Source organism: Penicillium robsamsonii (genome assembly GCF_028829455.1).
Source record: "Penicillium robsamsonii strain IBT 29466 chromosome Unknown utg000005l_segment0_segment0, whole genome shotgun sequence".
Taxonomy (NCBI): Eukaryota; Fungi; Ascomycota; class Eurotiomycetes; order Eurotiales; family Aspergillaceae; genus Penicillium; species Penicillium robsamsonii.
Window position 1 is genome coordinate 688,706 of NW_026643223.1, and position 17,245 is coordinate 705,950.

A 17,245-nucleotide genomic window follows, 5' to 3' on the forward strand; every position below is an offset into this window, starting at 1 on the left:
TTGCCCTTGACTTCCGAGAGGCATTCGGCGCCACGCTTCAGCCATTCGGGAATCATGCTGTCAGAACCCGACAATTTGGTGCCGGAGCTGCAGTGCTGCGTGGATCATGGGCCATTGTGTCTGGATTGGGATGGTTAGCGTCCACCAGAAATCATTATCACAATCAGTTGATCTATCCGAACGCCAAACGCGGCTGTATCCTTGGGAGCCGATGATTGTATCTTGCCAAGTAGAACAGGTTCGTGGGTGTCGGATCTGTAAGCCGACAAGCCCGCCTTTGGTCGTTGCTGTGGCGGTCTTTGGGGCGGGAGTGTACAATCTAAGCGTTCGTGGCTGCGTGATAGACCAAACAAGGAGATAGTGTGCCGTAGAAGCTGGACCCCCTTGCTATTGGTCATGATCGGGAAATGTTGGGTATTATTCCGAGGTGATGCAATATTTTGCTCACTTTAGAATGAAGGAAATATCAAGGGTATCAAGAATGTGGTAAAAGCTAGCATATGATCTCATGTAAAATTAAGCACGAATGAAGCCCGACATCGTGGTATGTGCGTTCGGGTCGAACTATATCATACCGCAATCTGTGACCAAGCAGGGCTCGGCGAGATCTTAGAAGATCTGGTAAAACCGGATTACAAAGGGCGTTGACAAGCACTTCCCGCTGTACGGCGTTTGTTGAGTTGTAACGCGCTTCACCGTCTTTTTGCGAAGTATCTTGATTTTAGGCAACAATAACCGCGGAGTTCTGGATATCGATATTGGCTACATACACAATGTTGGACCAAATCGAAACCATCGAAAATCCTCAACGATCATAGTCAAACAGCTTACTGGCGGTGCAGACGCAAATGATGGGGCTGTGAGAACAATACCCCATGTAGGGCTTGCAGTCTACCGAGTCACTCTCGGGATGTCAGGGACGAGTACCCGAGGGAGAAATCGAGGCGAGACGTCAAAGCATCCTTTGCAGCTGGTAATGAAGGAAAATGCAGCCAAGAGACACACCGCTTGATACTGGGTATTACCAGACCAAGGGTCTTGATGCAGACACAGGGCCACTTCATCTCTGTTTTCCCCCTCATCTACACAAATTGGCGAGAATCGGAAGAATAACCTTGCAGGGGGTTCACTCCCCCACCAGACATGGATGATTCGGTTGGCTGCATGGGTAGAAAAATGGAAGCTCCCACTCACATGATCTTCGCCTCGATTTGAATCGGAATATGTATGAAACAAAAAGAAAAGAGAGCTATAATTTCCGTTGGGTCGCAATCCTTCTTCCGAACAGTCCGAATGGATATCAAGGTAGACACGACTGTCGCTGACGGAGCTACGGCAGTGCACATAGTCGTGTGATGCATGGCATGAAAAAGATGACGGACTTTGAAAAAGATGACGGGCTTTGTTTCCGTGAACAACGAGTCACCGCTCCATCCGCGTCAAAAAAAACACGTCGGGCTCCTTTAATGTTGGGTTGCGACTCGCGTATCCGACGTCTCGATTATCATTGTTCAAGCGCTACCTCCCTTGTAGCCAATAGTCTCCCTTGATGGAAAATGCATGCATTGTGATCGACGTAAGTATTTCATGCATAGAAGGATTTGTCAAAGACGCTGTCAGACCCTGGAGCTTGTATTAGCCCATTGTCACCTGGGCACGGTCACTCTTGTAAGTGATGTTTTTTTTTATTATTCGTTAATTTGTTCGACTCAAAGGCAACATTACGATCTGGTTGCATCTTGTATGACTGGTTTTGGAAAAGAAAAAGGCCAAGGGGAGTTTTGCATGTTGCAGGAGCCCCAGTCGTGTTTACAATGTCTTGCTCACACCGTTCCTTGACTTTCCTCCTTTGGCATATCCTAGTTACCAGGCGCATCCCTGAGAGGCTCAAGCCGCTTGTACTTAAGTATGACGTTTTATTATTTTTTTCTCTTTAGATAACTTCTCACCGTTTCTTTTTACCCACTCCCTCGCGTGGCGCCAGACAACTTTGTACAAAGTCTCTAATTTACGAAGTCGATATTGAGTCGAAGACAAATAATGGTCCCACTTATTCCCAGCCCCTTGGGTCTTATGCAGTCCCTTCTTGTTGGGTCGGCACTTTACCGACTTTTGGATAGATTCCATTCGAAGATCAAAAGCCAAAAAAAAAAAAAGAGATCCAAAGTACAGAGATCAAGAATGCAGTTCATGCGGATAGCGGTTCAGCCATCCGCTCAGCTTCGCCACAATGGCTGATAATCTTCTAAGATAAGTTATAAGGATAAGGGGGGGGGGGGAAGGGGTGGCATTGTTTTCCCCTGTCGCCGATCAACGCCTAACGGCCAATAGATGGGGCTCGGGAGTGTCGGTGAATTTCTGACAAGCTCAGCTGATTCTCTGGAGTCTTCTCGAAGGTCTCAAAAATAAATCCACATTATATATTACTTGTACGGTGTGTATGGACTCCATCGGGGTTTCAATAACTTCTTTTTCTATTTCATACTAACCCATCTCCGCCGGTACCGGGATGATGGGATTAGAACTCTGAAGTTTCGGGGACTTGAAAACCGGTAACCTTCAACAATGAGACAATAGACGGGATCTCAATATTGGTGTTTCTCTTTGAGATGGCGGAGTACACCGCATCTTCTACTATACCCTAAACATGGTTTACTTATGGGTTGACCCAATCAGCTGGTTCCTTTAAAGTACACATTTTCTCCTGATCATCCTGTGGGTAATGTTTCCCTTTGAGTGGAGAGTATGACGATATGATATTTAGAATAAAAAATTGAATATTAAAAATTATAAAACATAATGTATTTTGAGAGATATAGATCTATCATACTAATTTCACACTAAAACCACAGCTCTGGGAATAAAACCGATCATACCGGGTGAAGTATCACTTAGCCCCTAATGCCGTTCCCCGGGGGCCCGGTGCTTAGGATCGTGGGTCCTTTTTGGATCTGGGGGATCTGTCGAATCACACTAGAAACTTTCTTTTATTTTTCTGAACTCTTTTTTTCTTCTTTTTTTTCTTTTTTCTTTTTCCTTCTCCTTTTTCCCTAGAATATGTTTCCCTGTGGAGTATAGAATCCAAATAAACCAAGTGAAATAAGTTCAATATACATGAAATTTATGCCAAATATCAAATATATCGAAAGATGACGATGTACCAGTTACTTTCTCATTGGTTCCCCCCCTTTGCCCGGGGAGATTCTTCCGCTTCCCCCTACATCTTAAACGGAAATGTCAGGTTTATACAGATCCACATAGAAGTATTTTAATTGAAATATAAAATACATGAAAAAATAAAATAAAGAAAAATATCTGACCCACTTCCTTTCGTCTCTATCCTGATAATGTTTGCCAACTGCATGTACAGCTGTAACCGAAATGTTTAGTTGTGATGCTGAACGGTTGACGTTTTAGTTCTTTGGCGCCTGATCAAATTTCTATAGACCTATCCACTTCTATAGATATAATACTTCCCCTTTCCCCTTATTTTTCCTTTTCTTCGATCTACTCTTTAAACTCTCCGGACTCCCTTGCAGCTGTCTCATACGCAATCTTCCCGCCATCGGATCTTGATATTTCCAACCGCAGGGGGAGCAATGCTGAAGCCCTAAAACCAAAAGACGCTGCTCCTTGCTCCAATTACACTATTACATTCTCTCCCTTTTACACTCCGGGGAGATTAAGGAAACAAAAGCACCTATTATCTGGTACTTTGTTCCTGTTCTTCCTATATTTTTTTTTACTTCTGAGCTATACAATTTTTTAAAAAAGGAAGCGGGGTGTCTGAAATCCCCTGTCTGCTTTCAGATCCTCTCAACGCTTTCAATTATCTCAAACTTCACAATGTTTTCACGACCAGCTTGTTTACAGGGTCGTCGCACCCGCAATGGCTCTGGCGATGACTTCTCTACATTCCCAATCCGGCAGCTATTCGTGTTAGGTAAGTGTTGGTACTTTTGTGCGAACTATGGAAAAACAAAGATGGTGGTAGCCGCAAAATGCGCCGCCACATCTATAGTGATCTTGATTGCTGACGGAAAGTTGTAGCACTCGTCCGAATCTGTGAACCAATTGCTTTCATGTCAATTTTCCCATACGTGTATCACATGGTCGAATCATTCCATGTGACGGATAACGACCGCCAGATCGCACTGTACGCTGGCATGATCACCTCCTCATTCACCTTTGCTGAGTTTTCGGCGGGCATGTTCTGGGGCCGCATGAGTGATCGGATTGGTCGTAAGCCAGTCCTCATCATGGGCCTCGTGGGCACGGCCATCAGCATGGTGGTATTCGGATTTGCGCCCAACCTGGCCACGGCGATGATTGCGCGCGCCCTGGGCGGCATGTTGAATGGAAATATCGGAGTTCTCCAGACGACGGTTGCGGAGATTGTGACGAAGAAAGAGCACCAGCCACGAGCTTATTCGATTATGCCTTTCGTGTGGTGTTTGGGATCGATCATTGGACCGGCTATGGGCGGCGCTTTGGCCCAACCCTGCGACAACTACCCGGCGCTCTTCGCGCGCAGCACGCTGTGGGATAAATTTCCGTTCCTGCTGCCCAACCTCGTCTGCATCACCGTGCTGGTTTGCGGAATTGTGGTCGGTTTCCTGTTTTTGGAGGAGACGCACCCGGAGAAGAAGCACCGTCGTGACCCCGGCCTTGAACTCGGCCACTGGTTGGTCAATCTGTGCTGGGGCTCGCGCGTGCAGCTTCCCGATGATTCCGACGTCAAGGAAAAGTACTTTGATGCACCGCCTGGATATGAAACTGCTGAATCATCGCCTTGCCTGCGTCCTGTCGATGGCATTTCGGCCGATTGTGACTTGGAGGGGCAGAAGGGCCCTGCGCCCAAGGCCTTTACCCGACAAGTCATCCTCGCTATAGTTGCTTACGGCATTCTTGCATAGTGAGTTGGCTCCTCCCCCCGCTCTTCAAACGCCACACCCCTCTGCCCGATACGTCTAAAAAACGATTTACTGACATGCATTGCCCTATTCCAGCCACAGTGTTTCCTTTGATCAGCTGATGCCAGTCTTACTGAGCACACCAAGATCCGATGACGACGTAGTGCTACCCCTCAAGTTTACCGGCGGCCTGGGAATGGCCACGAAGACCATCGGGTTTATGCTCGCCGTGCAAGGCGTGTACTCGATGATCGCCCAACTGTGGCTGTTCCCATTTGTCGTCAAGCACTTTGGTACTCTGCGCACCTTCCGCTTCGTTTTGTTTGTATGGCCCCCTCTCTACCTGGCTGTACCCTACCTAGTTCTTCTTCCGGCCAAGCTCCAAGTGCTTGCCGTCTATGTGTCCTTGATCAGCAAGATCACATTCCATGTCATCGCTTTCCCAGCCACTGCTATCCTCTTGGCCAATGCCGCCCCGTCTTCTAAGGTGCTGGGATCTATCAACGGCGTTGCCGCCTCAACTGCGAGTCTCAGCCGAGCCTTTGGTCCGACCATCACCGGTCTACTCCACTCCAAGGGTCTCGATAGTGGATACTCCGTGCTGGCCTGGTGGGCATGCGGTCTTGTCTGCCTGATCGGCGCCATCCAAAGTTTCTGGATGGAGGAATCTCCGGAGCCTGAGCGCTTCAAGACTCGCCAGTCTGAGGTCAGCGAGTCAGAGATGAAGCGTGAAGCGCTCTCGGACTTCGGAGCCCAGGATCAGGACTCTGGCGAGTTGCCAGAGGAAGAGCAGCGGTTGCTTTCCTTGCGCTCTAGTGTCGACCATGACTTTGACATTTCGCAACTCAACTTGAATGCTGTCGACAACTCCCCCAAGCCCCAAGGCATTGTCGCCCACGATACCAATGTCTAAAACTGTGAAGCTTGCTCGTTTTGCAGCATCACCTTTTACTTTTCTCTCCACCCTTCTGGAAAGGCGTCTTCATTTTAGCGCTGAGGCGCAAGTTGGTCTTCTTTTTTTTATCGTTTTCATTTTCATCTTTTTTTTTTTAATCTTTCCCCTCATCATGATACCTCATTTTGCTATTTCATTCTTATGACTTTTCTTTGAGACCGGGAAACGGCGCAATTATAGATGGTTGCATTGCATATGCAGAAGCATAAAATTTGGGTCTCTTCTTTTGTTATCTTGGAGCATCAACAGGTTATATTATGACTATATTCATGTGCATCTGGGAGGCTATTGTTTTTTTTTTTGTTCTTAGCTTTCGATCTGAGTTCTCTCGATCATGTCTTTGTCGGTTAGAGTATATTACTACGGACTTGCTCAATATCACCGGCCGTCATCTTCTCTATCAACGTTGATCATCTCGTAGCCTTACAGTCTCCTAGTTTATGTCACTACGAGACCAAGCACATGTGTTTTCCAAGAATGTCCGGTCTGCCAATTACCCCCGCACAGCATGTTTGATAAATCTCCTCATCCCCGTTACTTTAACACAATCCCCATATGTCCAACGCCTTAGTAGATCTGACAGAGATGGAGGTCCACCAAATCTCCCAGATGAAGCTATATCAGATTCAATTCAAAAGTCCCAACTCCTGTTCAAGTCCCAGGTCCTATATCTCTCGGCTTATCAGAGTCTGGGGAACCCGAGAGTTCTCTTCCCGAGGGCAACTCAATTTCTCTCAACTCCACCAAAACACTACTTTGTACATTTCTCATATATTCTCATTTGGTCGATGGGCCTGCGCAATTATTTCAGATAATCTAATCCCGGAGTTTTCAAGCTGCTCCCACATCCCCCGTTCCACACCAATCTCTCTTTCGATTTGGTATTTGATAAAGTTGGCACCAGAACCTCCAATCGCCGAAGAAAACACTGTCATAGATGAAAATCAAAAGTACTTCGTGATCTTATCATGTTGATCTGGTCTGGGAAGTTAGACCGCATTTCCCGACCGCAGTCCCCGCAAAACACCACCAAGAGATGATCGCGACCTTGCGGCTCTCACTCGGTTCTCACAATGCCTAACCCTCCCTCCCCGCTATCACCAGTCTCTTCAGGCAAGAAGAGACCACTTCCCTCCGACACTCCCCTAACGAAAACCGACCCCGCGACCAATCCCTCCGCCCCGGCGGCTGTGCCCTCCACCTCACCCGCCCATTCCACCATCACCCCCTCGTCCGCTTCCTCCTCATTCCGCAATGTCTCCGCCTGTAACCGTTGTCGATTGCGCAAGAACCGCTGCGACCAGCGTCTCCCGCGCTGCCAGTCCTGCGAGAAGGCCGGCGTGCGCTGCGTCGGATACGACCCTATAACAAAGCGGGAGATCCCCCGCAGCTACGTCTATTTCCTGGAGTCGCGGGTGGCGCATCTCGAAAAACAATTAGCGGACAACAACATTGAATTTAAAAAGGTCGTCGCTTTCGACGAGGAGGATGCCATCAAGGTCGAGGCTGATGGCGACATCGCGCAAGCTCGTTCCGGTTCTGACGGTCAGATCGGGGAGGGGCCTGCGGCAGAGAAGAGGCAGTGGAAGAATTCATCGAAAGACGACGCCGGTCGACTGGAGCGGAAAGGAGAGGGGGATAATCGCAATGCAGACGACGACCCCGCTAACGAGGAAAATTGGCGCCTGCATAATCTAGTTTCGAATATCGGCATGGTCTCTGTACAAGGTACTTCCGATCCACGATATCTGGGGTCGACATCGGGCATTTCGTTCGCCCGTGTTGTCTTCGCTGCGGTGAGGAGCTCACTCCCTGGTAATATGCCGGAACGAGCGCAGGTTCAAACGAGCGATCGATTGCCTCAGAGTGCTGCTGGTACTGCTGGGGGAGGGGGTAGTATGCGCGATTCCTTCTTTGGACTGCAGACAAGGCCGATGATGAAATGTGCGGCCTTCCCTGACCGGGAGCTGGCCGAGCGGCTGGTCGATCTTTACTTTGAACACGCGAATCCTCAGATGCCGATTCTCCACCGGGGAGATTTCATGGAGCTGTTGGATAAGACCTATTTGTTAGAAGAGAAGAAGCGCTCTGCGCGCGCGCTTTATGTGCTTAATATCGTGTTTGCTATTGGTGCTGGAATCATCTTTGATGATAAGCCTCAGAACTCTGATGATGAGAATCGCAGTAGTCGTGACCAGTCCTCGTCTGGGACGAAGAGACCAAGACTCTCGAGCCATCAGTACCAGCCAGAGGAATACCATGCCTCGGCAATCGTTCATCTGGAATCGTTTCTTGGCTCGTCCTCCAGCGAGGGATTTGGTGGGTTGGAAGAGCTGCAGGCAGTGCTCCTTCTAGCCAGTTTTGCACTGTTACGACCTGTTGCACCTGGTCTCTGGTATATCGTCGGTGTGGCCACGCGCTTAGCCGTCGACCTTGGGCTCCATTACGAGGATGGAGCGGGCATTGACTCTGCAACGAAAGACGGTAACCAAGCGCAGTCACGGATCGATGCTCGTGAACGCGGACGACGCGAATGGATACGCGATATCCGCCGCCGGTTGTGGTGGTGCGTCTACAGCTTTGATCGTCTGGTAGCCACGTGTGTGGGACGACCATTCGGCATCAGCGATCAGGCCATCAGCACAGAATTCCCGTCTATGATGGACGACAAATACATCACTAAGTCCGGTCTTTTGACACCACCGGACGGGGCCCCGACCTATAAGCATGTTGCGTTCCACTATTTCAAACTGCGTCTTCTTCAATCCGAGATTCACGATGTCCTCCAATACCAACAGACACGCGCTGTGCGAAGGAGAGGCCCTGGTGCAGTTATTCTCTCTCACGCCGAGCTTTCCTCCCCTTTCCTTCAAGGCTTTGACTCGTTCCGCTCGTGGCGCCATGATGTGCATCGCCGACTGGTTGAGTGGCAAGATACTGCGCCGACACGGCCCGAAACAGGCGTGAGATTTTCCATTGAGTTGCTTGAGCTGAATTACTGGCAAGCCATAATTTTACTGTACCAGCAGAGCTTGACGGTTCCTGCTGAGTTGGCAGGAGAGCTTACTCCTGCGGATGATGTTTCTAGTCCGTCCTTTTCGAATCCCGACGAGGGTGACGAGGAGGATCATGTCTATCTTAATGTTGCTGAGGCTGGTCAGAAGGTCATTCGTATCTATCGCCAATTGCATAGAGTACGCTTGGTGAATTATACCTATCTTGCTACGCATCACATTTTCATGGCTGGTATGCAGTTGTTTACGTTTTTAACGTCGCTCTAATACTGACAGTCTATTAGGAATCTCCTTTTTATATGCCATTTGGCATTCGCCTTTGGTTCGAAGCCGTCTAGTAGGTACCACCTACCCTGGAATTTAGGGTTGCGCTTATTTTAACATTTCCTTTCCTTAGAGCCTCGATGAAGTCGACTTCACTGTTCTCGCCGCAACTTCTGTGCTGGGCGACTTGATGCACAAATGCCCACCAGCCGAAGCATGCCGGGACGCGTTCGAGCGCATGAGCAAAGCAACCGTCCAAATGTGCCTATCCACAACCGGATTCGGATCACAAGTAGATGTGAGTCGTGTCACATCCAACGCCGGCAATCAACTCTACCCCGGCCGGCCGCGGCAGCCCATGGACCAACGACCCCGTGGAGGCCTGGGGCAGGTGCGGCGAACGACGCAGGCACGCCCATCTCGTCCTGTCCCCAAGTTTGACATGAACTTGGCTGATCTCTTCACCGATAATACCGCCTTAACCGACCACCCTCGACCCGAGAGCAGACCCGGAGGGCCATCCTACCCTCAACCAGAATCGGTGGCCCCTAACTTCTCAGCAGACCAGTCTTCCCGGTCATATGGACAGCCCAATCCATCGATGGATTACTATCTCAAGTATGAGAATCCAAACTCTCCACAACCGCACCCGCAGTTTTACTATGCGAACTCGCCGCAACACAGTGGATCACCCGGTAGTAATACTCACACTCACGGCTTACCACATGCCGACACCGAGGCGCCGCAGGGGATGAGTCTTGATTTCTTGGATTTTGGGTCTGGCGATGCCGAAGGCCAGGGTACTATGGAAGGCGAAGCTAATCCTGATTACAATATGATGGCGCCGTCTTTGGGTCACAACCTGGGTCAAAATGTTGGCATCGATCTTGGCTTTGGTATGGCGATGGATTTCCAGCATGACTGGAGCGAGAATCCCAGTTATGATCTTTTGGAGGGCTATTTCTTTGGTGGTTCTGGGGCTGGCGCACCCGGAGGGGATATCTAGGATGTCTAGTGTCGTTTCTTCCATTTCCTTTTGTTCGGTGTCTTTTACTTCCCTTTCATCCCGCCTGCCCTGCCTCTTGCCTTTTCCTAGAGGACTTTAGCAAGGGTTGTATAATTTGGCCCGTGTCTTTTTTTTTCCGGATACCATATACATATATACGGATATATACGAAAGCTCTGCAAGGAAAGTAAATAATTCATTTCAGGGTTGACCAAAGAAGAATATAGTATATGTTGTAGTTTGCCTTGCATTGATATCTGCCTCGGGCAGCAACGTCAAAACAAACACTCCCGCCTTTTTTTTTTCTCAACCCAACACATCAATTCTCTCTCCACTTTGATCGTGGCACTCACATAAATCCTGTAGCCCTGTTGGCTGCTTCACTCCGATCTGCGCTTGGACCCAACTGCCTGATCTCGACATCAGGTGCCCACCTCCGGTTTTCTACTCAAAGTCATTTCTGCCTACCCCCCGCATCACTTCCGGTCTCACTGAAAAAGACCATTTTCACTCGCCGCAGACCCGATCAATTTCCGCATTGTTTCTCTCAAGCCGAGCTTCGACTAGCGCTTTCGGAGTGGATCCTGCGGCCAACCGAGACCGCGGAGCATACTAGAGGCTCTGCCCTTTCTTTTTCCTCACCACTGAACTGAACCGAGTCGCGCAACATTTGCAATATTCTGCAACACTTGGCGAGTGAGACTTTGAGTGTACTGGGATTGCAGGACATAGCATTTGTTGTTCTGCTTGCCTGGTCTTGTTCAAAAGGCTCTGCCTTCGTGGAACGTGCTTTTTTACCTTAACTTACTTGCAGGCCGACCTTTTATGACTGGACATGCGCGGGACCGCCGATCATTTACTTTGAAGACCGATTATGCCATTCGAGCACAATACAACCCCATAAGTTCGCCGGAAACCCACGAACAACATGGTGAAATCGGACGTGCGCAAGGATTACTATGCTGATCTTGGGCTCCAGCCCAGCGCGGAGGCTGAAGACATCAAGAAACAATTCAGGAAATTAGGTTAGCTTTCCAAAAGCTATGTCATCAAGTAATAATCGGGGTGATTGCTAACTTGGAGCGAAAGCACTCAAATACCACCCAGACAGGAACCCAGGACGAGAAGTCGAGTTCAACGCCAAATTCCAGGCCATCCAGGCTGCCAATGAGATCCTCAGCGACCCCTCACAACGACTGAAATACGACACCGATCGTCTACGCGCAGGCTACGGCAAGTTCTACGGGCCGGCCAAGGCAAATACCCAGCGCAAAACACAACCCCCCACCTATCCTCCTCGCCCTGCGCCAACCGCCTCGGCGTCTGCAAGTTCACAGTATACGAAGCCGGCCCCAAGTACCCCATCGGCTGGTGCTCGACGATACGCATCTCATGCGCGTGCCGGTCCGCAACAATTCAAACAACAGGACAACGAGCAAACAAGGGCTGATGCATTCCGTGGCTTTAATAACATGAGAGGAGCCCAGGCACCTGGATGGCAGGGATTCGATCCTTCAACTGGTCGTGCTACTGGTGGTGTCCCAGGTCCTGGGGCACAGCGTCATCCCTTTGGAACTTCTGCACAGTCCACCCGGCCTAAATCTGCCTTCGAGGCCCACAATTCCCACTCCAACGCACAGTCTTTCAAGAAGAAGCAGGGCTTTGCGCCAGGGGTAGCTGGAGGAGACGAACCGATGGCCCGCAACACCTCTGCCTATAGCAATAACAGTCGGGCTGAGCGGATGAGCAGCCAATACTTCAAGCCCGCTGTACACCCGACTGCGAAGAAACCGGCATCACCTGAGCCACCTGAACCCAAATCTCGCCATTCATACACCCCGGAGTTCGAACGACCCAGTAGAAGCTACGCCCAGGCAGGCAAGGGTGAGAAGACTTTCTTTTCAAGCACTGGATTAGGACGTTCCTCGACCATGCGTACCCCGTCGGGTTCTTCCCATCAAAAGGCGCATACAGGTAAAAGCAGCCCTACCTCTGGCAGATCTGGGAGATACCGTAGCGCCAGCCCCTCGCCCAGGCGGAATCCCAATAATTACGACTCTACCAGCTCGAGTGAAGGGGAAGAGACTATGCCCAAGCCGAAGGCCGTGCCAAAGAGTCGACTCAGGCCACATCAAAAGTTTGCCGACTTCTACAACGGAGGGACAGCAAGCCCTGGAAATGGTATGGACTTTACTTCCTTCCTCAGCGCACATGGGCTTCAAGCCTTCGAGTTACCAGATGGTAGCTACGTACTCCGTTCGATACCTCGGAATTCTCCCCTTAATCAACGTACCCCTGCTGACAATGGCGGCCCCAAAGGACACACCTCGGATAGCGCTGCTTTCCCAAAAAGCTCGTATCGATCGGACCAGCAGGCTAACCCATCGGATTCTTCCTCTTCTGTCAAGTATGTTCGGTACACCTACTCTCAAGTTGTTCCATTTTATCTGACAGATACCGGTATTAGCACCGACACGGCAAACAATGCGCAAAGACCCCAGTCTGCTGCATATGGACGTAGCAGCACAAGTGACTTGCACAAGAAGTTTTCTGCAGATGATTGGCGGGATCATTTGGGTCAGTTTGATTTCCTGGGTTCTGCCTCGCCAAGCAAAGAGTCACTTCCGAGGTCGCCTATCTCGCAGAATCGGGGGCGTACCAATATTCGAAACGGACCGACACAAACATCCTCGACTAGATCGCCACTTCCGAATCCTTTCGGCCCTACACCTCTATATCAAGCTCCACAGTCACCACAGCAACCACCAACCCCCTTTGCACAGGCAAAATTCTCCGCAGATTCATGGGCTGAACAGCTTCGAAACCTCTCGTGGAATGTACCAGAGGCCGAGAAAGCGAAACAAACAGCAAATGCTGCGCCGCCTCGTAGCCCCAAGAAGCAGCCCAGAACAGGCACCAAAGTGCGGAGCACTCCGCAGTCGGCAAGTGTTGCTACTGAAGCAGATGAAGCTAAAGAAACTCTTAATGGCCAGGCCCCTGGGCTAGCCGGGACAGTAGCACCGGACGTTGAAGAGATGGACCTTGATGAGGACCTTCCTACTCCTCCAAGTATGCTGCCCAAAGCTCCAGTCGGAAGGCCAAGTAGTGGCAGCTATCCCGATTTGGCTTCTCAGGCTGTGCCAGATGCACCTCCGGTAAAGAAGCCCAAGCCTCCTCAAGGCACAGACTCTCGCACTCCTCTATTCAACCTCGATAATCTCCGCAATACCGTACCATTCACCAACCCGACCGGTGGAGGCATCGAGAACCTCGAAGACTTCCACACCACTCTCCCCTTCGAATCCCAAGCCAAGCAGCAAAGGACTACAAAAAGCGACATCCGACCCCGTGTACTTCAACTCCCAAACCCTCCCAAACGACCCTGGGCCCCGAAACCAGTCTTCCTATCACCAACCTCCAAGCAACTCGTCCTCCCCCGGGAAAAATGGAACTGGTACGTTTCCGCAATGGGAACGTATATGCACGAATGGAACGCGTTCAACAGCCGCATGCTCACGCACTTTAACGCGCGCCAAGAAGCGAACGAAACCGGTCTCGCGCCGGGCTGGATCAGTGCCGTCGGAGACTCTACCCGTCTCAAAATGAACGGTGTAGACGACGACAGCACCGATGACACAGTCAAGAACAGTAAGAATTTTGATGATTATCACGTTGACGAATTCCTCGTCCCTGGTACCAGTAAGGGCGGCTTTAGTGCCTATCTCCGTGGTATCGAGGAGGATATCCAAGTGCGTAAGCATTGGGATGTTGCCTGTGAGCTGCATCGGGAATGTATCCTTGATCTTGGACGATTGAGAGAGTGGATTCGAGATGGTGGGAAAGTGGCTTGAGTTTTTATTCTTTTCATTGGGAAGTCATTGCTGAAGCCGAACTTGTGTTTTCCGCTTTGGTGTTGGGAGACTCTAACTGACATGTTTCCTCCCTTCTGGCGTCTCTGGTCTTTTTTTCACTTCTATTTATGTCTTCTACATGCCCCCTTTTTTTTTTCTTTTGCGATGCATAATGACTTGGTGTTGTGAATACCCGGGGATTTTTATCACACATAGATATGCCTGACTCTTTCGGGTTTCTATTTCATGGATTTGTTGAGTACTAGGAGGATTGTATGTAGTTCAAGATTAAAGTCCATACATCCCACATGGGATGTAACTATTCAAATGTTTGTTGTCTCCTTTCTTGCCTCAATTCATTCCATGGCTTTCTTTCCCGTTTACCTTCTCTATACTTGGTGACACCGTATATTACTGCTGTTGTGGCCCATGGAAACCATCTCCGACACTTGAATCCTCACTTTCAAATGATCTTTTAATTTTATCTGTCATTGTCAACGTCAGCCTGAGCCCTCCGATACGAGATATTGTTACAGTCATCTCGACACAAACATTCCGTAGCTTGTTCCTACTTCTAGAGGCCTTGATCATACGCGTGCAACTGTACTGCTTCGCCACAGAATCTTTGCAGTTCTAGCTTGAAACTAGAAGGAACATTCAGACAGTCAAATGCACCTTCTGCCATGCTATAAAGAAGCTTATGCTCTTGCTAACCACAATCTAGAAAAATCTCTAGATGTGTAGTTGTTGGTTATTTAGCCAAGAACACCAAGATCAGATTCTGAATACTAGATGCTGAATAGTATAACCAAGAGCTGGCTAATATTCATATGGCCCACGTGCATACATTCGTAGTTAATAACAGACCAGGGGCTAGAGAAAGGAGTAGAGAGAGCCTCTTCAAGTATATAATAATGGTCGACCACTTATACGGCCTTGTAATGTCTTTTTAATAGTCTCTCTGGTAGTCTTCTTAGATATCTCCTTCCCTTCTCAGTTTCATAGGTAGACGACAGACCTTAATTTGTGAAAACGATGTATACCCTAGGGTGGAAATGAATAGATGCTAACAATAGTACTAAGACATCAAAAGATCAAAAGCTTTATAGGGCATTTACTGCGAAAAGTAGATAGATTGGAACCCTTGCCCTAACCCTTGCTGCCTGGGGCGCCAAGGCACATTCAGGCATTAAGGTCAGGCACCACGGCTGCAACCATGCCCCGCCACCCCGCCGGATCTGTGATAGCGGGAGTTCGCGGAAAATTGGTCTGACTCACTGGCAAAGGAATCAAATTTTTTTTTAAAAAAAATAGCTCAATGTAGTATAGTGAAACTGGAATAGTAAAACTAGAAAATCCCTCTTTGCATCAAATTGTTGGTCAAATTTGTCCAGAAAAGTCACACCGGCAAACCTGATCTTGGCCCCGCTGTTGGCTCCAGACATATTCTCTTTTGCCTTCGAACCTACCCCACCATCCAAAGCAATTGATCGTGGAATTTGTTGACATAGTTAAGCGTGCAATCATGGTTTCAATCGTTTTAGGCAGTCAATGGGGAGATGAAGGTAGGAACGAGAACCCCCCAGGCATGGGACATGCTAACGAATGAACAGGAAAGGGGAAGATCACAGACATGCTGTCGCAGGATGCGACACTTTGCTGCCGTGCAGCTGGCGGACACAGTACGTTCAATTCGCTTTGCAACTCCTCTACCCCGAGTTTAAGTTGTCAAACGGGTCCAAAAGGCAGAGAGTGACTGACCAAACCGTCTTTTTCAATTGGTAACAGATGCTGGCCACACCATTGTCCACGACAACGTCACCTACGACTTCCACATCCTTCCTTCCGGTCTCGTCTCGCCGAAATGTATCAACCTGATTGGTGCCGGCACCGTCTTCCATGTCCCCAGTTTCTTCAAGGAACTCCGTGATATCGAGGCCAAGGGCCTGAAGGGTGCCGCCCAGCGCATCTTCGTCTCTGACCGCGCACACGTCTGCTTCGACCTGCACTCCGTTGTCGATGGTCTTGAGGAGAAGGGTCTCGGTGGCCGCAAGGTCGGCACCACCGGCAAGGGTATCGGTCCCTGCTACAGCGACAAGGCCGCACGCCGTGGTGTGCGTGTCGGCGAGATCCTGGACGAGGCCACCTTCGAGCGCAAGCTGCGCACCCTTGACACCTCATACCGCACACGGTTCGGAGATCTGGCATACGATGTCGAGGAGGAGATCGCACGATTCAGGGTACGCATGAATCCCGGCTATTTTCTCCCTTCCATCAAGAAAAAATTCCCATGCGACAGCAGAAATGACAAATCCTGGTTTTTATTCCACCAAAAACACTCCTAACAATCTATAGGAATACCGCACCCTCCTGAAGCCCTACATTGTCGACCAGCTCGAATTCCTGCAGGAGCACAAGAACTCCCCCAACACACTGGTCGAAGGCGCTAACGCCCTCATGCTCGACCTCGACCACGGCACATACCCGTACGTGACCTCGTCATCGACCGGTCTGGGCGGAGCCGTGCAAGCCCTTGCCCTGAACCCCGCCAGCATCAAGTCCGTGATCGGCGTGGTGAAGGCTTACACGACGCGTGTTGGCTCTGGACCTTTCCCTAGCGAGCAGCTCAACGAAGCCGGCGAGAAGCTGCAGAAGGTTGGACGTGAGTTCGGTGTGACTACTGGTCGTCGTCGTCGCTGTGGATGGTTGGATCTTGTCCTGTGCCGCTACTCCCACGCTATCAACCACTACACCGCGTTGAACTTGACTAAGCTTGATATCCTTGATGACTTTGATGAGATCAAGGTTGGTGTTGCTTATATCTTGCCATGTGGAAAGCGCACTACGGGTACTTTCCCTGCGGATCCTAATGTCATTGAGAAGATTCAGGTTGAGTATGTTACTTTGCCTGGATGGAAGTCGAACACTATGGGTGTGCAGCGTTACGAGGATCTGCCTCCTAATGCTCGTGCTTACATTGAGTTCATTGAGCGTGAGATCGGTGGTGTTCCTGTTAAGTGGATCGGTACTGGTCCTGCCAGAGAACACATGATCGCTCGTGATTAAGTGTATCTCTTGTTCCTTTTCTGTTTTGTTATTTTTTTTCTCACGAGTAAGTGACTGTTTCTTCGTTCATAGTGCGATATACTTGGGATGTGTGATACAAAGTTTCCATTTTGTCCCGTATCCAACGATTTAGATGTCTCGAAAATGGATCTGGTTAGAGGGGGAGGCAGTTACCC

General features: G+C 49.6%; 4 protein-coding genes across 4 annotated transcripts; all 4 read left to right on the top strand.

Annotated features, from left to right (window-relative positions):
- Positions 1–3,846: 3,846 nt before the first annotated feature.
- On the top strand, positions 3,847–5,826 carry N7447_008299 (MFS transporter; the record flags this gene model as incomplete). Its single annotated transcript, XM_057232561.1, has 3 exons — positions 3,847–3,943; positions 4,051–4,915; positions 5,010–5,826. 3 exons carry the CDS (start codon positions 3,847–3,849, stop codon positions 5,824–5,826), a joined length of 1,779 nt encoding a protein of 592 aa, XP_057082103.1.
- A 1,115-nt stretch (positions 5,827–6,941) lies between these two features.
- N7447_008300 (uncharacterized protein) lies at positions 6,942–10,152 on the top strand (the record flags this gene model as incomplete). Its single annotated transcript, XM_057232562.1, has 3 exons — positions 6,942–9,114; positions 9,167–9,219; positions 9,280–10,152. The coding sequence occupies 3 exons, from the start codon at positions 6,942–6,944 to the stop codon at positions 10,150–10,152; spliced, it is 3,099 nt and encodes a 1,032-aa protein (XP_057082104.1).
- Positions 10,153–11,080: 928 nt separating this feature from the next.
- Positions 11,081–14,003, top strand: N7447_008301 (uncharacterized protein; the record flags this gene model as incomplete). The annotated part of the gene is made up of 2 exons (XM_057232563.1): positions 11,081–11,177; positions 11,242–14,003. The coding sequence occupies 2 exons, from the start codon at positions 11,081–11,083 to the stop codon at positions 14,001–14,003; spliced, it is 2,859 nt and encodes a 952-aa protein (XP_057082105.1).
- Positions 14,004–15,528: 1,525 nt separating this feature from the next.
- On the top strand, positions 15,529–17,069 carry adB (adenylosuccinate synthase ADE12; the record flags this gene model as incomplete). The annotated part of the gene is made up of 4 exons (XM_057232564.1): positions 15,529–15,568; positions 15,617–15,685; positions 15,792–16,243; positions 16,359–17,069. The coding sequence occupies 4 exons, from the start codon at positions 15,529–15,531 to the stop codon at positions 17,067–17,069; spliced, it is 1,272 nt and encodes a 423-aa protein (XP_057082106.1).
- Positions 17,070–17,245: the final 176 nt, after the last annotated feature.